This window comes from Lithobates pipiens, unplaced genomic scaffold (assembly GCF_037356315.1).
Source record: "Lithobates pipiens isolate NorthernLeopardFrog02 unplaced genomic scaffold, aLitPip1_a1.2 Scaffold_16, whole genome shotgun sequence".
Lineage (NCBI taxonomy): Eukaryota > Metazoa > Chordata > Amphibia > Anura > Ranidae > Lithobates > Lithobates pipiens.
The window spans coordinates 480,393,966-480,421,465 of NW_027507748.1; the positions used below are offsets into that span (position 1 = coordinate 480,393,966).

Sequence of the window (27,500 nt, forward strand, 5' to 3'; positions counted from 1 at the left end):
AGAGTTATCAAACTTCAAAATTAACCCATCCAAATCTGAGATCCTTAATATTAAATACTGAAAGCAGGAGGAACAGGTAATCCAAAATGAGTTCCCTTTTATCTGGAGCAGAAAAGTTAAAATACTTAGGAGTAAAGATAACACCATCCATTGAGACAACATATCAAATGAACTACATGCCGTTATTGAACAATATCAAATTAGAATTAAACAGAATAGCATCAAGACCTGTATCTTGGATTGGCAGGATTAATATCTTTGTTGCCAAAAACGTACACGATGCAAATGCTACTGAGCCCTCTCCCATGGGTATGCTTTAAAACACTAAAAACACTACTCTTAAAGTTTTTTTGGCAGAAAAAGAAGCCGTGCATCGGCATGACAGTACCAAACAGGGAAAAAGGGCAAGGGGGCCTGGGGGTACCTGAATGCAATTATACTTGCATGGGTGATAGAATGGGAAAAAAAGAAAAAAGGTTAATTTAGAAAGTATGTGTAGTAAAGTTACACTAGGGAAAATATGGATACCCGCACAGCTGAGACACAGCCAATAATTCCCAAACAGTGGCAAAAACTAGAACACCCTATAATGAGGAGCTGGTTTATTAAACTAAATGATATCTATAATTTAGAATACCTATGGTTTAGTGGTGAAGAGGGATGGGAAGGTTTTGAAGAGAAAGAGAGAGCTTGAGATTGAGATTGAGAATTGAGAGAGATTGGGTAAACTTCAAGCAGACGATTAATTTCACTGAAAGGATGGAACACAATGAAGGGGGTGAGAAAGGGATTGGTTAGGTGCATTGGAAAAGTAAGTCCAGATAGGAGTGGGTGGGCAGGAGGGAAGGGGGATTTATACAGATTTGTATGTAATAAGAAATGTATAGTAGAGATGTTCTCCATTTTTATCTATGTATGTATCAGTTTTTAAAGATATAAAGAAGAAGAAAAATTGGTGTTATCGCTCTCTCTCTCATACTGGTCACTGGAAGTTCAACATGGCATCACATAGCAAAGAACTCTCTGAGGATGTTAAAAAAAAGAATTGTTGCTCTACATAAAGTTGCCCTAGGCTATAAGAAGATTGCCAAAACCTTGCAACTGAGCTGCAACACGGTGGCCAAGACCATACAGCGGTTTTACGGGACAGGTTCCACTCAGAACAGGCCTTGCCATGGTCGACCAAAGAAGTTGAGTGCATGTGCTCAGCGTCATATCAAGGCTTGCCTTTGGGAAATAGATGGATGTATGAGCGCTGCCAACATTGCTGCAGAGGTTGAAGGGGTGGGGGGGTCAGTGCTCAGACCATATGCTGCACACTGAATCAAATTGGTCTGCATGGCTGTACTCACTTTTGTTGCTAGTGGTTTAGACATTTATTGGCTGTGTTGAGTTATTTTGAGGGGACAGCAAATTTAAACGGTTATACAAGTGGTACACTCACTACTTTACATTGTAGCAAAGTGTAATTTCTTCAATCTTGTCACATGAAAAGATATAATAAAATACAAAAATGTGAGGGGTGTACTCACTTTTGTGAGATACTGTATGATCTATGTTGGGACTGATCATTCCATTCAGTTATAGTGAAAGGAAAGTTGGAGTTATTAGTGTATCTGATGACGGGGCTTAGGGTTTGAAAGCTTTCACTTTAGGTTACCAAAAAAAAATCAAAGTATAAAAAGTGCTGTATTTGGGGGGGGGGGATATATATATATATATATATATATATATATATATATATATATATATATATATATATATATATATATATATATATATATATATATATATATATATATATATATATATATATATATATATATTATATCTCAACTGAAAATTAACCCCCAAAAACTGTAGTCAAGTGCAATAATGAATATAATGTATTATAAATAATGTCCAAAACAATATGTGATAAAGTCCACACGAAAGCACTGAATGGCTTGTGATTAACAAGTACAGTCATTACTGTGTAGGCATTTATATTGTTGGCGATACAGTCCAAATGAAACAACTAGAAACAGTGTATATGACATCATACTGATGGAACGTTTTGGGCGGAGCTACAGTGATCCAGGAGAAATAATAAAATAGAGCCTGCTGTCTTCATACAGTAAATACAAAATGATATTGAACTGTAACTCTATACCTGATTTAACATGAAAAATATAGTATTCTCAGGAATACTACCGAGCCACACCAGAAAGGCAGTGGGAGATTAGGGAAGTAAGCAAGTGGCTGAAGAGCTGGTGTAGTAAGGAGGGGTTTGGGTTCCTGGAGGACTGGGCTGACTTCTCAGTCGATAACCGGTACTATAGAAGGGATGGACTGAACCTAAATGAGGAGGGTGCAGATCAGCTGGGAATGAAGATGGCCGAAAAGTTAGAGGGGTTTTTAAACTAGGCGATGGGGGGGAGGGTGCAGAAGTATATAGTCGGTGTGGAACATATTCCAGAGGGTAGTATTGGGGGCATTAGTGGTAGGGTGACCAAAGCACATAAACCCAAGGTAAATATAGTAGCAAGTCCTAGTTGAAATCTCGGAACACCCAATAAGAGGATATGTGACTGGTCTAAACTACGTGGCATGTTCACCAATGCCAGGAGCCTGGCGGACAAGATGGGTGAACTAGAGATACTATTGTACATGGAGGATTTGGATTTTGTGGGTATTTCAGAGACCTGGTTCAACAGCTCTCATGATTGGCTGGCAAACATTCAAGGGTATACCCTTTATCGCAAGGATAGAGAGGGTAAAAATGGGGGAGGGTTATGCCTATATAGCAAGAATAATGTACAAGTGAATGTGAGAGATGACATCACTAAGGGAGCTAGTGAGGAGGTGGAATCCTTATAGGTAGAGCTCCAAAGGGATTAAGCCAGTGTTTCTCAATTCCAGTCCTCATGGCCCACTAACAGGTCATGTTTTCAGGCTTTCCATTATTTTGCACAGGTGATTTGATCAGTTTCACTGCCTTAGTAATTACCCCAGCTGTTTCATCTGAGGGAAATCCTGAAAACATGACCTGTTAGTGGGCCATGAGGACTGGAATTGAGAAACACTGGATTAAGCTAAGGGGGAAATAATACTGGGAGTATGCTATAGGCCCCATAACCCAAGGGAGGAAGGGGAGACTGATCTGCTATAACAATTTGGATTAGCAGCAAGGATGGTAAGTGTTATTATAATGGGGGATTTTAATTATCCAGACATAGACTGGACGGAGGGAACCGCACATTCATAAAAGCTCGCCAGTTCCTAAATGTTTTGCAGGACAATTTTATGGGTCAGATGGTGGACGCACCAACTAGAAATAAAGCGTTGCTGGATCTACTGATTACCAACAATACAGACCTGATCACGGATGTGGAAATACAGGGCAATTTGGAGAACAGCAACCACAGGTCAAGTGGCTTCTGTATAAATCACACAAATATGAAACATAAGGGGAATACAAAGGCACTGAATTTCAAAAGCGCCAACTTCCCTAAACTACGAACCTTACTATAAGGCATAAATTGGGATAAAATCCTAGGAACAAAGAACGCGGAGGAGAGATGGGTTTGCTTTAAGGGCATTAGCCAATGCATCCCATTGGGTAATAAATGTAAAAGCGTGAACAAAAGTCCTGGATGGCTTAACTCCAGTGAAAAATCCATATAAAAGCAAAGGAGAAGGCCTTCAAAAAATACAAGGTTGAGGGATCATCATCAGCATTCAGACTTTATAAAGAATGCAACAAGAAATGTAAGGGTGCACTTAGGACGCCTAAGATAGAACATGAGACAAGCATAGTGGAGGAGAGCAAAAATAATCCCAAAAAAATTATTTAAGTGTATAAACATTTAAAAGAGGGAGGACAAGACCATATTGGCCCCATAAAGAATGAGGAAGGACATCTGGTTACAAAGGATGGGGAGATGGTGAAGGTGTTGAAACAACCAAAACTGCAGTGCTTATCCTCAAGACACATCACAGGAAGCATCTCCATGGTTAACAGAGGACCAAATTAAAAGTACACTTGGGAAACTTAACATTAATAAATCACCGGAACCAGATGGCTTGCACCCGAGGGTACTTAAGGAACTCAGTCAACTAATTGCCAGACCATTATTACTAATTTTTACTGACTTGAATGGTACCAGCTGATTGGAGAAAAGCCAATGTAGCACCAATATTTAAAAAGTGCCCAAAATACATCCCTAGGAATTAGACCAGTTAGCCTAACATCAATAGTATGTAAACTCTTGTAGGGGATGATAAGGGACTATATACAAGATTTTGGTAATGAGAATGGATAATTAGCAGTAATCAGCATGGATTCATGAAGAATCATTCTTACCAAAACCAATTTACTAACCTTCTATGAGGAGGTGAGTTGCCAGCTAGATAAAGGAAGGCCCGTAGGTGTGGTGTATCTGGATTTTGCAAAAGCATTTGACACAGTTCCCCATAACCATTTACTGTACAAAATAAAGTCTGTTGGCATGGACCATAGGGTGAGTACATGAATTGAAAACTAGCTACAAGGGCGAGTTCAGAGGGTGGTGATAAATGGGGAGTACTCGGAATGGTCAGGGGTGGGTAGTGGGGTCTCCCAGGGTTCTGTGCTGGGACCAATCCTATTTAATTTGTTCATAAACAACCTAGAGGATGGGGGTAAACAGTTCAATCTCTGTATTTGTGGACAATATTAAGCTAAGCAGTGCAATAACTTCTCCGCAGGATGTGGAAACCTTACAAAAAGATCGGAACAAATTAATGGGGTGGGCAGCTACATGGCAAATGAGGTTCAATGTAGAAAAATGTAAAATAATGCATTTGGGTGGCAAAAATATGAATGCAATCTATACACTGGGGGGAGAACCTCTGGCAGAATCTAAGATGGAAAAGGACCTGGGGGTTCTAGTAGATAGGCTCAGCAATGGCATGCAATGCCAAGCTGCTGCTAGCAAAGCAAACAGAATATTGCATGCATTAAAAAGGGGATCGACTCCAGAAATAAAGCGATCATTTTCCCGTTCTACAAGACTCTGGTCCGGCCGCACCTGGAATATGCTGTCCAGTTCTGTGCACCATTCCTCAGGAAGGATGTACTGGAAATGGAGCGAGTACAAAGAAGGGCAAAAAGCTGAAAAAAGGGTCTGGAGGATACTAGTTATGAGGAAAGGTTGTGAGCACTGAACTTATTCTCTCTGGAGAAGAGACGCTTGAGAGGGGATATGAAACTTTTTTCGCAAAAGGGAGTTTAACAAGACTTGTGGCCACTCATTTAAAATTAGAAAAAGAGAGGTTTAACCTTAAACTACGTAGCTAGCGGGTTCTTTACTGTAAGAGCAGCAAGGATCTGGAATTGCCTTCCACAGGCGGTGGTCTCAGCGAGGGGCATTGATAGTTTCAAGAAACTATTAGATAAGCACCTGAACGACTGCAACATACAGGGATATACAATGTAATACTGACATAATCACACACAGGTTGGATTTGATGCACCTCTGTCATTTTCCAACCTCGCCTATTATGTAAGTATGTACTGTGTGTGTGTGTGTGTATATATATATATATATATATATATATATATATATATATATATATATATATATATATATATATATATATATATATATATATATAAATATATAATTTTTTATTTCTAAAAATAAGGAATAAACAAAATAAATGCATAAACAGCACAACTCTGCTAAATGCTTCATTCTGTTCTGGTTTTTACACAGGAAAAGGAGGGGTATACTGACCATGACTGTATTGTTAGTAACCTGTTGCATCCTTGTGGCTAACAGAAGCCATTGTTCTGAAAAGACTAGAAAAGCTTAACACCAATATATCACCAGGACCAGTTGGCTTTGCACTCGAGAGTCCTCCAAGAACTCGGTCAGGTTATAGCCAGACCCTTATTCCTAATCTTTAGGAACAGCATGATGACAGGAATGGTACCAGCTGATTGGAGAAAACCCCATGTGTGGTACCAATATTCAAAAAAGGGCAGAGACATATACTGGGAAACTACAGCCTAACATCAATAGTATGTAAACTGTTGGAGGGGATGATAACGGACTATATTCAAGAATTTGCTAATGAAAACTGTATCCTCTGCAGAAATCAGCATGGGTTTACAAAGGGTAATTTCTGCCAGACCAACCTGTTAACATGAGAACAAGTGAGCTGCCATCTAGATGGGGGAAGGCCTGTGGATTTCGTGTATATGGATTTTTCAAAAGCATTTGATACAATTCCCCATAAATGCTTAATCTACAAGCTGAGGTCTCTAGGCATAGACCATAGTTTTTTCATGGATAGAAAACTGTTTACAGGGGCGTGTCCAAATGTTGATGAGAAATAACGCATGCTCAGACTGGTCTGGGGTGGTTAGTGGGGTACCTCAAGGCTCTGGCATGGGACCAATTCTGTTTAATGTATTCATATATAAATAGCTCAATCTCTGTTTTTGCAGACAAAACAAAAATAAGTAGGACAATAACTTCAAATCAGGATATAGAAATTTTACAGAAAGAGATAAATAGAAAAATGGAATAGGCAGCTTACATGGCAAATTACGTTTAGGCCTGATTCACACCCATGCATTTTTAGTGCTTTTTGCATTTTGCAGATTTGCACTACAGAACGTGTGTCATAGGAAACCATGGGAAATGGACTGTAGTGCAAATCTGCAAAATGCAAAAAGCACTAAAACTGCATAGGTGTGAATCCAGCCTTAATGTTGGAACATGTAAACTGATGCACTTGGGGCATAAGAATATACACGCAAACTGTTCCCTAGGGGGAGAACCTCTGGTGAATCAAGGATGGAGAAAGATCTGGGGGTCCTGGTAGAAGACAGACTAAGCAATAGCAGGCAATGTCAAACTACAGCATGCAAAGCCAGCAGGCTATTAGCTTGTATAAAAAAGGGAATTTACTCCAGAGATAAAACGATTATCCGCTGTATCTGGAGTATTCTGTCAAGTTCTGGTCACCAGTTCTCAGGAGGGATGTGGTCGAGCTGGAGAGAGTCCAGAGAAGGGTCACTAAATTGGTAGGTGGATTGGAAGATCTCAATTATGAGGAATTACTGCAAGCACTGAATATGTTCTCCCTAGAGAAGAGACGCTTGGGATGAGATATGATAGTGGTATACAAATTCCTCAATGGTGATCCCAGCATAGGAAGGAAACTTTTCAGTGTCAGGGAGTGTAAGAAAACATGGGGCCGCACAATGTGATTGGAGGAGACGCATTTTAACCTTAAGTTGCGTATGGGATTTTTCACTGTCGGGTGATAAGGATATGAAACCCTCTTCCGCAATTGGTGGTGTCAGCAGGGAGTATTGATATTTTTAAAAGACTCTTAGACCTGCATCATAGTGAACACAACATACAGGGATATGGGAAATTATTCTCAACATTGACACATACACCTACACAGGTTGAACTGGATGAACTGTCTTTATTCAACCTTGCCTACTATGAAACTATTGTTCTCAATACCATATTATACATAATAGTATAGCTTAGTAGCCAATAATGGCAGATCTAAAATTCACTTTCTATTAGAATGTATCAACTCAAAGCCTTTATTAGGGGGGCCGTTGAATGGCCGTTGATGTCCTTCTATTACCTTCCACGTTTTCCTGCCATAATACAGTAACTTCCGTGACAACAATTTCTATAGTGCAGTTGCTAGAACTGGGACTGTTAACGCGGAACTGTGAATTGCATCTCTAGATGCAGAACATCTTTATGTCCTTTCTTAGATTAATAGATTTTGATGGATTTCATTCATCTGTATGGATGAGGGAAGATATCACTTAGACACATGGGGTTATTGCAGGCATAAACATTTACACTCAAGTTATGCTCAGATTTGCACCGTTATACACGCAGAGCATATAGTAATCCCCAAATTTATCTGAATGACCGCTTCAGTTATTCATAGAAACTTTGTTTAACCACTTAAGCCCCGGACCAATTGTCAGCCTAAGGACCAGAGGTCTTTTTACAATTTCGCACTGCTTTAACTGGTAATTGCGAGGTCATGCAATGTTGTACCCAAATGAAAAAATGTTGTACCCAAACTGCGATTTTTATTTTTATGCTATAAATGGAAAAAGAACTGAAAATTTTGAAAAAATATATATTTTCTACTTTTTGTTATAAGAAAAATCGAATAAATGTATTCAGCCACATGTCTTTAGTAAAAAAAAAAAAAAAATGTCAAGCGCAAAAGTTATAGCGTCTACAAGAGTAAATTTCTGGAATTTACACAGCTTTTAATTTATGACTGCCTATCTCATTTCTTTGAGGTGCTAAAATGCAGGGCAGTACAACCCCCCCCCCCCCCCAAAATGACCCCATTTTGGAAAGTAGACACCCAAAGGAAATTGCTGAGGGGCATGTTGAGCCCATTGAATATATTTTTTATTTTTTTGTCCCAAGTGATTGAATAATGACAAAAAATAAAAATTTACAAAAAGTCACTAAATGATATATTGCACCCCAAAATATATTCTGCTGCTTCTCCTGAGTACGGGGATACCACATATGTGGGACTTTTTGGGAGTCTAGCTGCGTACGGCACCCCGAAAACCAATCACTGCCTTCAGGATTTCTAAGGGTGCAAATTTTTGATTTCACTCCTCACTACCTATCACAGTTTCGAAGGCCATAAAATGCCAAAATAGCACAACCCCCCCCCCCCCCCCCCCAAATGACCCCATTTTGGAAAGTAGACACCCAAGCTATTTACTGAGAGGCATGTTGAGTCCATGGAATATTTTATATTTTGCCACAAGTTGCACAAAGTTGTCACTAAATGATATATTGCTCACACATGATATGGGCATATGTTGAAATTATACCCAAAATACATTCTGCTGCTTCTCCCGAGTACGGGATACCACATGTGGGGGACTTTTTGGGAGCCTAGCCGCATATGGGACCCTGAAAACCAAGCAGCGCCTTCAGGATTTATATATAAAACGCTACCAAAAAAACTGTTAGCGATCGCAGGGATCACGGCCTGACTCTGTGAGCGCTGCAGTTATGTGTTTAGTGTTTTGTAAGTGCGTTTTTTGGAACCCTAAACTGCTGAGGATGCTAGTATAGATCTGATCAGATCAGATCTTGATCTGTTCAGATACTATACCACTATGGCAGGTGTATGCTTTGCGCGTGGGTGTTAGCGGTACTGGCACTAACCTAGCGCTGCCTGGGGCGACGCAGACCCTATCTGACACTAAAACCTAATTGTTATCACCCGCCGGGTGATCAGGGGGTTAAATCTTTATTGGGTAATAAATGGTGGGTGCCCTGATGCTATAAAAAGCAAACTAACTAACCAGCGTCACCTGTAACACTTATACGGTGATCACTGGTGAAAGGGTTAACTAGGGGCAATCAGGGGGTTAAAACCTTTATTAGGTAGTATATGGGAGTCCCTGCGCTATATAAAAACCTGACTGGGAACCTAAATAACGAAATAACTAACTGGCTAACCAGCGTCACCAGTGACACTTATATGGTGATGGCTGGTGAAAGGGTTAACTCTAGGGGCAATCAGGGGGTTAAAATCTTTATTAGGTAGTATATGGGGGTACCTAACACTATAAAAACCTGGCGGTGAACCTAAAAAATAACTAGCTACCTAGCGGCACCAGTGACAATAATGCAGCGATCAGAAAAACGATCGCTTGGTAAATCTGGCAAAAGGGGGTTAAAGGGTTACCTGGGGACAATCGGGGTTAAAACCTTTATTAGGTAGTATATGGGGGTCCCGGACGCTATATAAAAACCTGACGGGGAACATAAATAACCAGCGTCACCAGTGACACTTATACGGTGATCGCTGGTGAAAGGGTTAACTCTAGGGGCAATTAGGGGGTTAAAACCTTTTATTAGGTTGTTTATGGGGGTACATAATGCTATAAAAACCTGGCGGTGAACCTAAAAAATAACTAGCTACCTAGCAGCACCAGTAACCATAATGCAGCGATCAGAAAAACGATTCCTTAGTGACACTGGCAAAAGGCGGTGAAAGGGTTACCTGGGGAGGCAATCAAGGGGTTAAACCTTTATTAGGGGGGTAGGGGGCTACCCTGGACCTAACACTAACTGCTCTGACACTTTTTACAGTCACAACTGACACTAAATGCAGTGATCAGTAAATAAATGATCACTGCAATCAGTGACACTGTGACGGGGGGGGGGGGGGGGGGGGGGTGATCAGGGGGTTACTGGGGGTTAAAGTGTGCTTATGTGTACTTACACGTCAGTGTAGTGTTGGTGCACTTACTATGATGTCTTTTCTCTCCTCGCCGTCCGGTAAAAAAGACCGCCTCGAGGAGAGTGACATCACTTCCTCCTGCCTGTGTTTACACTACACAGGCAGGGGAAGCTTCTCATTCGCCAGGAGCGATCGAGAGGGGATGGTCAGAAACCAACGGCCATCCCCTCATCTGGGATCGCTCCTGAAGCGAGACGGACCGCCGCAGCCAGCGGGAGGGGGTTCGATCGGACCCCCCACCCGCTGGAAGGCAGGCACGTACGGGTACGTGCTTGTGCCTGTCCGTGCCATTGTGCTGACGTATATTTACATGCGGCGGTCCTTAAGTGGTTAAGGAAAAAATATAACCTTTAGGTGAACTATATTTATTTAATACAATGCCCCATAAATGCTTAATCTACAAGCTGAGGTCTCTAGGCATAGACCATAGAGTTTTTTCATGGATAGAGAACTGGTTACAGGGGTGTGTCCAAATGGTGGTGAGAAATAACGCATGCTCAGACTGGTCTAGGGTGGTTAGTGGGGTACCTCGAAGGCTCTGGCAAGGGACCAATTCTGTTTAATGTATTCATAAATGATATAAAGGTCAATATAAATAGCTCAATCTCTGTTTTTGCAGACAAAACAAAAATAAGCAGGACAATAACTTCACATCAGGTTGCACAGGTTTGCACCATTATACACGCAGAGCATGTAGTAATCCCAAAATTTATCTTAATGACAGCTTCAGTTATTCATAGAAACTTGTTTTGTTTAAGGAAAAAACATAACCTTTAGGTGAACTATATTTATTGCAAGGAATGAAGCTCCCTTTTCTTTTAGACTTCCTACATTTATCTGGTATGAATATACCCAGGTGTTAATTGCCAGCACGTTTAAACTAATTGCATATGTTCTGGTCATTTGATTGGTCTCAGCATCGTAATAAAAATAAATCAACAATACTGTTCTGTGTAGGGGGAAATGTGAGCAGGAAGTAAGATTGCTGGTTGTGCCTAGTTCAGAATATACGACTTTATTTTGTAAAATCTTCTAAAATGTAATTCTGAAAATATTCTATGCCAAATTTTTGCTATCTCTGTGCTGAGACAAAGTACTTGTTTGTATAAATACATTCTAATCACATAAATGGGAATCTAAGCAAGTTTATCCCATGTACATAATTTCACAAATATATAATTTTTTGTTCACAGATTATTCTAAGCACCTTTTTTGTACCTTTTGAGTTTTCTCATGTTCTATCATACTGTGGCTTACAACCCAGGGTTGACAGGGATATCCGTACCCCCCCGGTACAGTAGGATTTTTAAGGTGAAAAAAATGTGTTTTTATAAAAGAAAAAATATTTATTCAAAACAGAAAAAGACAAAAAAATCATTATTTTTGTTTTTATACACAAAAAAGAGAGAAAAAAAGGACATATACATAGACTATAAAAATCCATGCACAACATGGATGCAAGTATACGTGTGTGTGTGTGTGTGTGTGTGTGTGTGTGTATATATGTGTGTGTGTGTGTGTGTGTGTGTATATATATATATATATATATATATATATATATATTACAGTGAATACAGTACATTCAATAATCATAAATGTGAGCTCCAAAAGCCTGACATGTTTCAGGAAGAAATTTCCTTCTTCAGAGGCCTGTTAATAGGAGACCAAATATAAACTACAGTCCTATTAATTTAATGTAGAAACATTTTGTCTGGATAAACGTTATCAACCGTTTTTTATTATGTATGTGTGAGATAGATATAGATAGATTATATATTTTATATATATATATAATTTTATGTGAACTTCTAAATTTGCTGCCAGAAATAAGCAAGGAAAGATCACCGTACTAAGGTCTCATGCGTCTGAGTGGTGATCTTTCCTTGCTTATTTCTGCCAGAAAATTTAGACGTTCACACAAACATATATATATATATATATATATATATATATATATATATATATATATATATATATATATATATATATATATATATATATATATATATATATATATATATATATATATATATATATATATATATATATATACCGTATTTTTCGCTCCATAAGATGCACTTAGGTTTTAGAGGTTGAAAACGAGAAGAAAAAATTCTGAACCAAATGGTGTACTAAAATATTTTCTAGTGACCATTACCATAGAAAATGCAGAGTGACCATTACCATAGAAAGTATTGGCAGGGTATGGCAGAGTATTGGCAGAGTATTGGCATTACCATAGAAGGTATGGTAGCGTATTGGCAGGGTATTGCAGAGTATTGGCAAGGTGGCTGTGACTGCACTTGTCACAGAGCATCTTTAGTGCCCACAGCGCTGCTGCCATCCGATCTCTCCCCTTCACTGCATAGATCTGTACACAGAGGGGAGAGAGGAACCGGCGTCATCATGACGCCGGTTTGTTTACAAGTGATCGCTCCATCATTTGACGGAGTGATCATATTGCAAATGGCGGGTGCACCAAGATGGGCGCCGCTCAGGAGCTAGGCCGAAGCCATGGCCTGTCCTAAGGCCGAGGCTGTGGAGGGGGGCGGTGCCAAGCATATATTCGCACCATAAGACGCAGGCACATTTTCCCCCATAGTTCTGGGGGGAAAAGTGCGTCTTATGGTCCGAAAAATATGATATAATAAAAAACTGTTGATAACGTTTATCCAACAAAATATTTCTACATTAAATGAATATGACTGTAGTTCATATTTGGTCTCCTATAAACAGGCCTCTGAAGAAGGAAATGTCTTCCTGAAATATGCCAAGCTTTTGGAGCTCACATTTATGATTATTGAATGTACTGTATTTAGAGATTGTGTGTAATTTTATATCTGTATGTGCATGTATCCATGCATCTATATTGTGCATGGATTTTTATAGTCTATGTATATGTCCTTTTTTTCTCTTTTTTGTGTATAAAAACAAAAATATTTTTTTTTCCTTCTGTTTTTAATAAATATTTTTTCTTTTATAAAAACAAATTTTGTTCACCTTAAAAATCCTACTGTACCGGGGGGTACTGATATCCCAGCAATTTTGGATTTTGAAAACAAGCAAACAGGATGTTGGCAAAACTTTTAGAGAACCATAGAGTTCTCATTAAGGGTTCATTTCTTTTCAACAGCCCAGGGATGAAGACTTCTCTTATATAGCCTATTGCATATGATTTGATACAATCAGAAGGGGGAGATGTTTAGATCTATTAATCACTCGCCGCTTGTTTCCAGTTACTGTAGCGTATATACTGCCAAAGTTCAACTGCTAGTTTCCATATTTCTTGAGTCTTTGAATTCTTGTGTAATTCATTTACCAAGTTGCAGTAATGGTTGCTGTTCTATTTTTCTATTTTTAGTGGATTAATGATATTGAAATGGATCACAAGTATTCAGCGTGGCCTTTTAGTGTTCAAGAATTGTTAAGACCAGCATTCCCTGGATCCATACGACCAATCAGGCGAAACTTTTATAACCTGGTGAGTATTTCATGCTCATCTTAAAGTCTGTTTGTCTATCTGTTCTTGGATTTGTAACATATCCATCAATGCCTTTACATCTTTCCTTTGCTCTCTTTTTCGAACTGTATCATGGAATATAGACTTTGTAATTATTTTGCTCACTACTACATCCAAATGAATAGCCACAACTAATATCTTCCAACTGTTATTACCAAAGTTTTCTTTTCCAGTCAGTTTCAGTAAGCTAATTATCAATTAGGATAGTCTTTTAGGATACCATAGTATTACTGTAAGGCTACTTTCACACTGAGGTGTTTTTCAGGCGATTTAGGTCTAAAAATAGCACCTGTAAAGCGCCTAAAAACTGCCTCACCTGCAGTCCCAGTGTGAAAACCCGAGTGCTTTCACACTGGAGTGGGTGAGCTTGCAGGATGAGAAAAAAAAGTCCTGCAAGCAGCATCTTTGAAACGATGCAGGAGCGTTGTATACATCGCTCCTCCACCGCCCCTGCCCATCGAAATCCACTATAAACTATAACTCCTTCAGGGTGGTTAAAAGTGCACCGCTAGCGGTGCTTTACTGCTACCGCCCTCACCACCTGTGTGAAGGTGCCCTAATAAAATTGTTTGTGGGCAGTATCGTAGATTACAGAAGGTAAATAAAAATATGGTCATAAATGCGAAAGTGAAAACTAAACTTTCTATCACAGAAATAAAAATAAATGTTACCTATTTCTTTATACATTTTAATTAGCAGTATCTTTTTCAAAGTACCTTAGGCTGTTATTGTTTTCAATTTGTGCTCTTTTGCGCAGGCTTTTTTCTTTTTTCTTTATTTTTGTATTCTGTATTATATGAGGTTTAACTATGGAAATGATCTTCAGGCTTTCCTGCATGCACAGCTTCTCTCTTGAGTTTGCTGTGTGCTCCTGTGGATTACTGGTTATTTTATGTCTAGTTTGGGCCCAACGGACAAAATAGGATGCACACTTTTTTATTCACAAATCTACGCAAAAACAACAACTCTTGACTGCAGTCCAAATTCAGCTATTTTATTCATTCTTTTTGTATATTTTTCTAGACTACCTTTATTGATAATTTTAATCAGTTTTTAACAAGAAGGCATTTTCTTCATGCATTGTCAGTAAATTAATGACAAGTGTCTTGCAGTAAAAGTAGTTTCAGGTTTATTTTAAACAAACAAAATATACACATATGGGACACTTAGCAACGAATTTCAAATGACAGCAGTAGTACCTGGAGAGCTTGTTCCATATGAAAACACAAATAAGGCTATTCCTTCATATAGATCGGGCATCACTAAATTGCAGACCACAGGCCACGTTCAGACCAAGGCACTGTTCCGCCCTTGCCAGCCGCGATCCTACCATTTAGAAGTCTGATTTCCCCCTCAGCCATCGCCACTGCTGACATCCCCACATGCTGCAATTGGCATCAGGAGGCAAGATAGTTCTGGACGAGGGTGGAGCTGCAAAGTTAACTTTTCAAATTAAGCAGCAGGTGATTGGTTTCTAGGCATTTCTAGCAACTAATCACTAGCGGACGAACAGAAAATGTTGTGAAGCTCTTTCTCCATTCAGAACTGTCCTGCCTCCTGATGTCCGCTCTAGACCTGCTGTGTCTGTCATGCTTAGCCCTGTGTAAGGCGGGATGGGGGAGATGTCACTGCTGTGCTGGATGGGGAGGAAGTCAGGGGGTGATATCAAAGGGGGGTCAGAGGACTGGAGTTTAAAGGAGTGGGGGTGAGAACAGAATTGTGGGGGTATACTGTATAAGAGGACTGGAATGTAAAAGGAATACAGGAGTGATATTAAGAGGAGCCAGGAATATGAAGAAGGGGGATGATATAAAGGGGGACTGAGGGCAGGGATGTGATATGCAGGGGGACTGAGAATACTGATGCATTAATGGGATTGTGATGTGAAGGATCTGGGGTTACCTTTACATCATTGCAACCTGTGTTTTGCATGTAGGCAGCCCATTTATTTCAATGGGTTGCCTTACATGCAGACAAAAGAAAAAAAAGTCCCTGACCCTACTTAAAATTGTGCCATGCTGAACCGCATGGTGCTGCAGCAACATGCAGTTTGGCACTCACGAAAACACGCTGCGTTTGCCGATGCACAATGGGGCTATTATTAATCAAACATGCTGTTTGGACCTCTGTACGAATAACATTTTACTGACTGGACCTCCGTGGATTTTAATGCAATACCCCTGATATAGATGATGTGTGTGTGTGTGTGTATGTGTGTGTATATATATATATATATATATATATATGACACTCTTATCAGGACAAACTGTTACACAAAACCTATAGAACAAAAGACCGAAACGGTCTTGTGTATAAATGTATTTGTGGTAGAATGATTGTGTAAGGCTCATAGGTCTTACACAATCAGTCGCATTACTACAAATACATGTTTGCTTAAGATACAGGTATTTTTCTTTTATCTGGGTTATTTACATTTTTTAACTCTTTTATAATGGATAACAAACCCAGTAACATTATGACATAAAGTAGATTAAGGCCTTGTGCACATTTGGCTCTTCTGAATGTTTTTTTTCTCCTGGCAAAAGCTTCTCTCCTGAAAGTGACTTTGGTGGGGGGAGTTTTCTGTCTCTGAATGCTCCTCCCTCTAAAATCCTGTAAACATCTATGTGTGCATGTACATATAGGCTAACATGGAGGGGCCTGCAAATCAGATGTTTTAAACTGCTGTGTGCATGAGCCCTAAGAAAAAAAAAAAAACGTGGATAATTTTCAGACCCTACTAGCTTTCTCTAAATCTCATGCTTCTCTTTCTTACATCCTAATATTTAATTTGTTTTTGATCTAGTCTGTTTTTTCTAATTTACCCATCCAATTTGCAACTACAGAAAATTTCACTTGGCCTGAAAGCTAAAAAATACAAAATCTTATCTAACAAAAGACAAAAGTAAAAAAAAAAATGTGGTTAGGTAATGACTAAGCGCTGACATTTGCAGGAAACGCATCTACCTCTTTGTCCCTTGCTCCATCTGTCAACCACTTGTCATATGAAGCTTCAGTAAAATGGATTATTGAAAGTGCAGCCATCCAGAATCATTTCCTTATGTCAAAAAACTGTGTGTTGGGCTAACCTGTATAAGAGTCGCATATTCTTTGACTTCTCTTATTCATCTTGAGTTCTCTATAGCTGGTTACTTTCACTTTACTGATGACAGAGCTGCTGGCTGTTACAAAAATGAGTATTGACAATCGGTCTGACTTGATATCACAAAAATGGTCAAGGAATATGATTTAATACATAAATATTCATCTAGGGGCTTTTCAGAACTCGTGGATTGAAGGAGCAATTTAACAGAAGCACAATAATACAGAGCATAAAAATAGACAAAATTACGTTGGTAGCTGATTCTAAATGACTCTTCATTAGGTGCAGGGACAAGGTCTTCATTAGAGCTGTTGAAGGTACAGATGGCTTAGTGTTGCAGAACAACTTCCAATATAAAACCTACAAGATTGCCTAGCTCGGCAACTGCAGACAGACAGAAGCAGAACCACTACCTCTCCTGCTGAACACCGCCCAATTGCTTTTAAGCTGCTGCTAGCCTCCTAGGGCCTCTTGAATGAGACTGTATGCACTCAGGCGCTTAAATGAGGACTGTTGCTTAAGACAACGTTTTTTTTCTTGTTTAGTCATTTTGTCGTGTCCTCCACTGCCTCCCAGGGCTTGCTTGATTTCATGTTCATTGTTTTGATTATGCTAGCTATCCATCTTGTTTTCATAGTTTCATAGTTTCATAGTTAGTAAGGCTGAATAAAGACACCAGTCCATCCAGTTCAGCCTTTGTGAGTGTTTACAATTGTCCCTATCCCTGTATGTTGCACACTCACATTGGTCCCTACCCTTAAGGAGCCCACAATCCAAGGTCTCCATTCATATGCTAGGGCCAATTTTTTTGGACAGATGCCAATTAACCTACCTGCATGTCTTTGGATTGTGGGAGGAAACCGGAGTACCCGGAGGAAACCCACACAGGCACAGGGAGAACATACAAACTCCAGGCAGGTAGTGTCGTGGTTGGGATTTGAACCAGCGACGCTTCTTACTGCTAGGTGAGAGTGCTAACCACTACACCACTGTGCTGTCCTCTTCTCCTTTTTTTCCTTCCATGTTTCCCAGCATCAGGGTCTTTTCCAGCAAGTCCTTTTTGCATCAGGTGGCCAAACTATTCGAATTTCAGCCCTCTTCAGATTACCCAACAGCTCAGATTAAGGTCTGGGCTCTGGCTGGGCCATTTCAAAACTTTAACTTCTGGTGAAGCCATTCCTTTGTTGATTTGGATGTATGCTTTGGGTCGCTGTCATGCTGAAAGATGAAGTTTCTCTTCATGTTCGGCTTTCTAGCCAAAGCCTGTAGGTTTTGTGCCAATATTGACTGGTATTTGGAACTGTTCATAATCCCCTCTACCTTGACAAAGGCCCATGTTCCAGCTGAAGAAAAACAACCCCAAGGCCGCGTACACACGGGCGGACTGTTCGTCCAACTTTGTCCGCTGAACAGTGTTTGGGCGGACAGTCCGCTCGTGTGTGGGCTTTCAGCGGACAGTTTCAGCGGACAGTTGGACGGACAAGGTTTTTCGGAAATTCCGTAAAACTGTCCGCTGAAACCTTGTTTCAGCGAACAGTCCGCTCGTGTGTAGGCTTGTTCGTCAAACAAAGTTGTGCGCATGCTCAGAAAGGATTTTCACGCCGAAAGCTATAATGCAGTGTATAGGACGTCGTATTTTTCGTCCCGTCGTACGTGCCGTTCACGTCATCGCGCACGGTTTCAGCAAACTGTTCGTCCGTCGTGTGTGGCCATGTCCGTCCATGCTAAGTTTGAGCGGACTGTTTGCCGAAACTGTTGGACGGACAAAGTTGGGCGAACAGTCCGCCCGTGTGTACGCGGCCCAAAGCATGATGCTGCCACCACAATGCTTCACTGTGGGTATGGTGTTGTTTTGATGATGCGCAGTGTTGATTTTGCGTCAAACATATATCTTTTGGAATTATGGCCACAAAGTTCAATCTTGGTTTCATCAGACCATAACACATTTTCCCACATGCTTTTGGAAGACTTCAGATGTGTTTTTTCAAACTTTAGGGCTTGGATGTTTGTCTTCATAAGAAAAAGCAACCCACCGAAAGCACATCGTGTCCTCACACCACATCTACTAAACCTCCAAACAAAAGAGGGAAGTACCAGAAACAACGTAACCCGGGTCCCATCTCTACCCCTAAGCACTCCAACGCTTCCAGGGCACTGCAGCCTTATTCATGCCAAGAGTGAAGGAGAGAAACCATGAGGCCGATTCACTTACTTACATGCCCTTGAGCCTAATTTCAGTATTATAGACTGAAACATTGAGGAACAGGACCACCGCATTGACTGGGGTACTCCAGGCCCTGATGGCCTTTTTGAACTTTGGCCCAGTTGCGGGGCGAACCTTTTTCTTACTTTCATTTTGTCTTTTTCCATTTGAATTTGACGGGTAATTTCTCGCGCAGGCTATTCTATAGGTAGACAGAAGACTGATGTATTGACCCCCCCCCCCCCCCCCAAATAGAGATTGAGATGCAGGATGCTCATCGAACTCCACACATTTAAGGTATGAACTTTAATTTTCCTTGATGGAGGAGGAACTTTACACCTGGTATTTCACACTCATACCAGGGTCCCACATCATCTCGCCCACCCCCATAAGGCAGATTTCCGCTTACATCCACAATACAGAGGCGTTTACCCCACACCTGACGCTGACACTTCAAGTGCAATCCATGGGTCTTCACTTTACATCCACCCTTATGAACTACTGTGCCCAAAAAAGATAGCCTGGGACCACCTTACTGTTTGCATACATTGTCTGTTGATAGCACATAAGGTGGAAAGTAAGCTTATGTACCTGAATCTGTTTTGTTTGTTTACACCCCCCATGGAGGTTACAGTTGCTGTTCACAACAAGCACTGTATAACTTAAGACTTTTATATATAAGAGCTGGGGGTTGGAAGGAGAATATTGATAGTGGTAAAGCAACCAGATTTCTCTGATTTTTTGAGAGATTTGGCTGCTGATGTAGCTCTGATTAAATCTCCCACTTCCCCCAAAGTGGGCGCTGTGACACAGGCGCTTCAATGACACCCCTCTTCTGAGGGGCTCTCGCTGATGCGCTGGTTCACAGTCCCAATTTAAATAGATACCTCTAGGGGTCACTTTCTAGAGGCTAATTACCAAATAATTGGACCCCATTTCCTTAGTGTCAGATAGTCGGATCACTCTCCCTTTTCTTCATTACCTAAACTTCTCTCCCCTCCCCCCCCCCCTTTTTTTTTTCTTCCTCTCTCCCCACTAAACCCTCATCCACAATGATCTACTCCCCTTTATTCAAAAATCATTACACAACATAAGAGGTCTTAATGTTCCTCAAAAGAGAACTGTTATTACTTCACCTGGGGAAGGGGAGGCCGGCCTTTATGTTTTTACAGTAGAAACATTTTAAAGCCAACACCATCCCCAAAATGACCAATGGATACTTTACCAAAAGCCTATCAAGCTACTAGTCCAGAATCCAGGATGAAAGGTGTCTCCATATTGATTGGGAAGAACTCGGGTTTCAAACTCGCTCAACTGGCACACCCGGGGGGGGGGGGGCGGTTTCTCCTTCTCCAGGGGAACATTGGGAAACTCCCCATCACTCTAGCAAGTGTATACTTTCCAAGTACTGCACATGTGACTTTCTGCCAAAAACTGATCAAGCTTTCTTGGTTGTCCTTTGGTTGTATAGTTCTTTAAGGGGGACTTCAATGTCCCTTTGGACCCCCTTCAGGACACCTCCAATGGCAAATCAACAATAACATACCGCAAACTTAAGAAAATTAGGACAATGTTGAATATATTGACCCTGATGGACTCCTGGAGGGTAACACACGACAGGAGAGAGACTATACCTACTTTTCCACTGTTCACAACAAATATACTCGTATAGATTTTGTGTTTGTAACGCAAAGGGACTTGAACATCCTGAAAGAGGCTCACATAGGGACGAGGACTGTATCGGACTACACGCCCTTCTCATTGACTCTACAATTGAAGAATGTAAATAAGAGGCATGGTAATTGGCGACAACTTGACCTTATTGACAGACCCAGTGACTTTGGAACCAATCACAGATGCCATAAAGACATATTTTAGAGAAAACGCTACATACAATGTTTCATACCTCACTGTTTAAGAAGCCCAAATGTGTGCTTAGAGGCCGACTCATTAGCCTAGCTTCACAGAAAAAGACGACGGAACTAAAGAAATACTTGAAAAAGTGCAGAAATTGGAGACTCGGCATAAAAGATTGACAGCAATTAACTTAGACAAAGACCTTTTAATAGCACGAAAAGAATTGCAAGAGAAATTAGATTTACAAGCAAAGCAAATATTATTCTTTCACCAAGGTTTTTTTTACAAGCACAGGAACAAAAATAGTACATTTTTGGCTAGGGCATTAAGAGATATCCATTCTAATACTACCATTACCCAGATCAAAAATAGAGAAAACAAATCAGTACACGCTGTGGATCAAATTGGGTCAGAGTTCCATGGGTTTTACACAAAATTGTATAATCTCCCACCCTCACACAAACCCGTAACAGTGGAGGGAGCTAGACCCCAGATTATAGAATAATACCTACCACAAAATGGCCTACCACGTGTGACAGCCTCTGATGCAGAGGAAATTGACAAACCCATAGAGATAATGGAACTCCTACAGGCAATCAAAACTTTAAAATCTGGAAAAAGCCGGGCCCAGATGGATTTTCAGCCATCTATTATAAAACGTTCTCGCATCTACTAGCGAAACCCCTGTTAAACGCACTGAATTCTCTGACAACACCCCAGGAACTCCCATCTACCTTCAACATGTCACATATCACGGTGCTCCCCAAACCCGGCAAAGATCCCAACACCTGCCCCAGCTACAAGCCGATATCGCTGCTTAACCTGGACATAAAACGTCTGTCCAAAATTATTACAACAAGACTAGGCAGACTCTTACCAGACATTATTGGCCCAGACTGATAGGGTGGCTTGGGACTTCATGTTTGCAGTGTGCAAGCACGTTGGCTTTCAGCCCAACCTGCTAGCATGGATCTCGGCATTATACCAAAACCCGACAGCTCGAATGACGATTAATGGGACTCTTTCAGAACCAGTACAAATACATTACGGCACGAGGCAGGGCTGTCCCCTGTCCCCAATACTATTCATCCTCACACTAGAACCATGTATACTCACAATAAACGAAAACTTATCAGTCAAGGGTTTATCCCTAGGATCCACATACCATAAAGTAGCTGCTTAAGTGGATGACCTTTTGTTTGTGCTCATATACCGATTCCCAACCTATTGAAAGATTTTGAATTGTTTGGATACATTTCCAACTTCAAGATCAATTCTGAAAAGTCAGAGGCACTTAACATCTTCCTAAACCTCAGGCAACTCCAGGATGCTAAATCCAATTGTCCCTTCAAATGGGTAGCTCTCAAACTCAAATACTTAGGGATATGGCTTACGCCAAAACTGGACAGTCTCTACACACAAAACATTCATCACATCCTACACAATCTGTGACAGGTCTTACAACTCTGGAAGCTCAAACCATTGGTTTGGGAGGGTGGCGGCAGTAAAGATGACAGTATTGCCCAGGGTGTTATACCTATTCCATACTCTGCCCATCAGACTACCTAAAAAGTTCTTCTCCCTACTGAACACGACATTGAGAGACTTTATCTGGGCCGGAAAGAAATCACGCATTAGCATGCTAACCCTGACTACCCCAAAAGCAGAGGGGCTATTAACCTACCACATTTCCAACATTATTACAATGCGACGCATCTGATACGAATTCTTGAATCAAACTGTCACGCTTCTTACAAAGACTAAGTGGGAATAGAAAGCCTACAGACTAAGATCCCCCTGAGGTTCTTATCATGGATCACCAAAGAGGCACGCCCGCCAACATAGCACTACACCCCACAATCAGACCAAAATTACAAATCTGATCACACAGTGTCACAACAATATAACATTGCCTCCACCCCTGGTCCCCTGACCCCACTGGTTCATAACACAGGGTTTGCGTCAAGTCATACAATGGTGTCCTTCCCACATAGAGAAGATAAGACTCCCACAACTGTTGCCCACTGTGTAGACGAGGACAAACTTAAGACTTTGGACAAATCAAAGGCAGAACTGCAGGCAAAACACTTACCCATTGGCAGTACAGGCAATTACATGATTATGTCAATTACACTGCCAATATACAACAATTTCTGAGAGAGCAGACTTGGTCTGAACAACTGTGCATCACAGGAGAACCTGTGCGTAAAGCAACTTCCTTGATGTACAACTGACTACAGATCAATAAAAATAGACAACCGGGCAGGCATAGGAAAGAATGGGAAACAGCCCTTAAAAAATCCTTTACGGATGAACAATGGGTTAACGCATATATCCTTGCACACAAGTGCTTCATCAGCACTGGCACCCAAGAAACTTCCTATAAAGTATGAACTGGTACTTTACCCCGCCAGATTGCGTGCATGGTACCCAGATGCAACAGATGTCTGGAGATGTGGCACTGACAAGGGCACCATGCTGAACATCTGGTGGGACTGCCCACTCCTACGCAGTTTCTGTGATGAGGTCTGCATTCAGATCAACGCCATAACAGAAACTGAGCTGAAATTCACACCTGAGTGCTGTTTGCTACATATATCCAACTACTCACTGAGCAGGTACAAAAAATTGGTTGTTCGCCACATGCTAAATGCAGCAAAAAAAAAAATATTCCAAGACACTGGAAATCAACACATTCACCCACAATAATGGAATGGTTATCTGAGGTTGCATAAAAGGCAAACTTTAAAAGTTACAAATATTTATTTATTAACTCAATACAGGTTAAGCTTTTATATTTAGTAGGAATTTTGTAAAATGTGCTGTGTATTTATCTGCTAATCATGATTTTAATTTATTTTAGCAAAATATTGTTTTTATCATTTTCAGTCTTGGTTTTACATTCTTTGCTTCCTAATTCTTTTCTTGATATAATGGTAATCCAACATGTAGAGTTTTTATTTAACCACTTCCCGACCGCCGCATACTGATGTACATCAGCAGAATGACATGGGTGCGCTTAAGGGCACCCACCAGAGCATGGCCACGGGTCCTGTGGACTCTGTCTGCCGGTGGCTCGCAATTGCTATGTAAAGGCATTTCCCTGTTCTGCCTAGCAACATTATTATTATTATTCAGGATTTATATAGTGCCAACAGTTTGCGCATTGCTTTACAACATCGGGGAAGACAGTACAATTACAATACAATTCAATACAGGAAGAATCAGAGGGCCTTTCTTGTTAGAGCTTACAATCTAGAACAGGGATATGCAATTAGCGGACCTCCAGCTGTTGCAAAACTACAAGTCCCATCGTGTCTCTGCTTCTGTGTGTCATGCTTGTGGCTGTCAGTCTTGCTATGTCTCATGGGAATTGTAGTTCTGCAACAGCTGGAGGTCCGCTAATTGCATATCCCTGATCTAGAAGATTGGTGATCTCTGTCATGTTCTAGTGAGCCCACCCCCCCCCCCCTACAGTTAGCACACACTTAACCCCTTGATCCTCCCCTAGTGTTAACCCCTTCCCTGCCAGTGACATTTATACAGTAATCAGTAGCTATTTTTAGCTCTGATCGCTGTATAAATATCAATGGTCCCAAAATAGTGTCAAAATTGTCTGATCTGTCCGTTGCAATGTCGCAGTCACGATAAAAATCGCAGATCACTTTCATCACTAGTAAAAAAATAATAGAAATGCCATAAATTATCCCCTATGTTGTAGACGCTATAACTTTTGCACAAACCAATCGCTTATTACGATATATATATTTTTTTTAACCAAAAATATGTAGAAGAATACATATCGGCCTAAACTGAGGAAGAAATGTGTTTCTTATATAAGTATTTTTGGGGGCTAGTTATTCTAGCAAAAAGTAAAAAATATAGCTTTTTTTTTTCAAAATTGTTGCTCTTTTTTTGTTTATAACGCAAAAAATAAAAACTGCAGAGGTGATCAAATACCACCGAAAGAAAAGGATATTTGTGGGGAAAAAAAAAGGATGTCAATTTTGTTTAGATACAACATCGCACGACCGTTCAATTGTCAGTTAAAGTGACGCAGTGCCGAATTGCAAAAAATGCTCTGGTCATTAAGGGGGTAAAACCTTCCGGGGCTTAAGTGGTTAAAAACTGCTGTAAGCTGTTGACTGTCCTTTAACAAGACACACAACATGTAAACCTCTTATTACACAATGACAGCAAATTCTGTTGTGTACATCCAACTGTACCAAATAAGATTTCATGTGTTTTCTGTTGACTCTTCATTTTTCTTTTTTTATACTCAAAATTTTAAATATAAAATGGAAGCATCTGTTGTGAACAAAGCTATTGAATTGCTAATGAGATAACCAGAAAATAAATACAATTAGTTGCTGCTGTTAGGAAGGAAATATGACCAAGATTAATGATGTACAATAGGCTTGCATAAAAAAAAAAAATCTTGCCATCTGCTTCAATCACAGGACAAGTTTTGCAATAAGCAGAAGAATATTTTGTTTTAAAAAATGCAATGTAAAAGAAGGAAGAGTCATAGTGACCTTTTGGAAAAGGGATTTTTCCAGTGTTTCAGGGGAAAAAAATAGAGTAAATCCAATCCTACATTAGGCTAAAAATAACAGTAAAATTTATATGAATATAAAGGGGTGGGTCCTGCGCAAATCGTGCCACTCAAATAAAATACACAAATTCAAAATAATATAAATATGTGCATACATACAATGCCGTGAAAAAAAATATAGTCCAAAAAACAGCACGCATAAAAATATATAAAAAATATATAAAAAAATGGAAAAAAGGTTTAATGATAGAACAATAATAAAATGTCCGCTACTCAAGGCTCCCAGAACTCTCACCTTTAAACGAAGTGAATAAGCAAATCAAACAAACTCCAGGATTCTCTTATTTCATTCATAAATAATAAATAATAGCCATCAGGCAATCCAAAGGAGGGATGCAATGATACAATTCCGCCACTAGAGGGCCAGTCCCAGCTTCCAGAATAGCTGAAATGGATCTTCACTTCTATTTCACAGTGTATGGCTCAAAATAAGAGAGAGGAGGGGGAGAGAGAGAAACAGGAGACTTCCATAGTGTAGTAGTTTAAAAAACGGCAGGTAAATTTATTAAAAAGCAGTAAAGACTCTCACATTTTAATTGCAAAAACAAGCACAATCAGGAAGAGGGTATAATGACAACTTCCTCCCGCCTTACTCTACTTCCGGTTCGTCCTCTGGCCAATCCCTACGCGTTACGTCATGTGACTTCTTCATGGAGAAGTCACATGACGTAACGCGTAGGGATTGGCCAGAGGACGAACCGGAAGTAGAGTAAGGCGGGAGGAAGTTGTCATTATACCCTCTTCCTGATTGTGCTTGTTTTTGCAATTAAAATGTGAGAGTCTTTACTGCTTTTTAATAAATTTACCTGCCGTTTTTTAAACTACTACACTATGGAAGTCTCCTGTTTCTCTCTCTCCCCCTCCTCTCTCTTATTTTGAGCCATACACTGTGAAATAGAAGTGAAGATCCATTTCAGCTATTCTGGAAGCTGGGACTGGCCCTCTAGTGGCGGAATTGTATCATTGCATCCCTCCTTTGGATTGCCTGATGGCTATTATTTATTATTTATGAATGAAATAAGAGAATCCTGGAGTTTGTTTGATTTGCTTATTCACTTCGTTTAAAGGTGAGAGTTCTGGGAGCCTTGAGTAGCGGACATTTTATTATTGTTCTATCATTAAACCTTTTTTCCATTTTTTTATATATTTTTTATATATTTTTATGCGTGCTGTTTTTTGGACTATATTTTTTTTCACGGCATTGTATGTATGCACATATTTATATTATTTTGAATTTGTGTATTTTATTTGAGTGGCACGATTTGCGCAGGACCCACCCCTTTATATTCATTATTTGATAGTTTGTGCTCACTATTTTGTCCTGCTGCATTTTTTAGTTAGCATTTGCACTTTATATCACTCAGGCTCTTTTTCACAGCATCTGTGTTTCATTATATCTGATTTTGGATTTTGTTCCACTTTAGTCACTTATTACCACTTAGCGGCGCGAAGGCTGACCACTTTTATTAGTAAAATTTATATAATTTCAATGTGTTTTATTTTCTATTGATATCGCCTAAAATTTTACTTGCTGTTAGACAGCATTGTGGGCATTAGCTATTTTTGAAGACTAATTTTAAAGTCCTGAAAAACTCCCTGAAATATGTGTAGCAATACATGTTGGTTAAATGGGTTGTTTGAACAATTTTCTTTTATCTTTAGACAAAAAATCTAAATGTGTTTTGGGCTCAGAAATATCTAATTTGTATATAAAATATGATCGAGTTTAAGAAGCAGTATGTCCAAAGCTTTTTTGGCCAAACTTCTGGAGGTCACAGAAGTGCACTTGGTTCTGCACTCCTGTGACCCTGCTGGCAGCTGAACTCACAGAGCCGGTCCAGGCTCTGCAGGGATTGCGACCATGTCAGAAACTGCCCAGATGCCTAAATAGCAGCTGGCT

The 27,500-nt window shown here is 40.1% G+C and overlaps 1 protein-coding gene across 3 annotated transcripts in view; it reads left to right on the forward strand.

Annotated features, from left to right (window-relative positions):
- The window catches only part of UGGT2 (UDP-glucose glycoprotein glucosyltransferase 2), a 672,069-nt gene that overhangs the window by 191,776 nt on the left and 452,793 nt on the right, over positions 1 to 27,500 (forward strand). For all 3 annotated transcript variants that reach the window (XM_077483028.1, XM_077483030.1, XM_077483029.1), the window contains exon 13: positions 13,664 to 13,783. In XM_077483028.1, the coding sequence (XP_077339154.1) occupies positions 13,664 to 13,783 (120 nt within the window). The remainder of the gene's footprint in view (positions 1 to 13,663; positions 13,784 to 27,500) is intronic.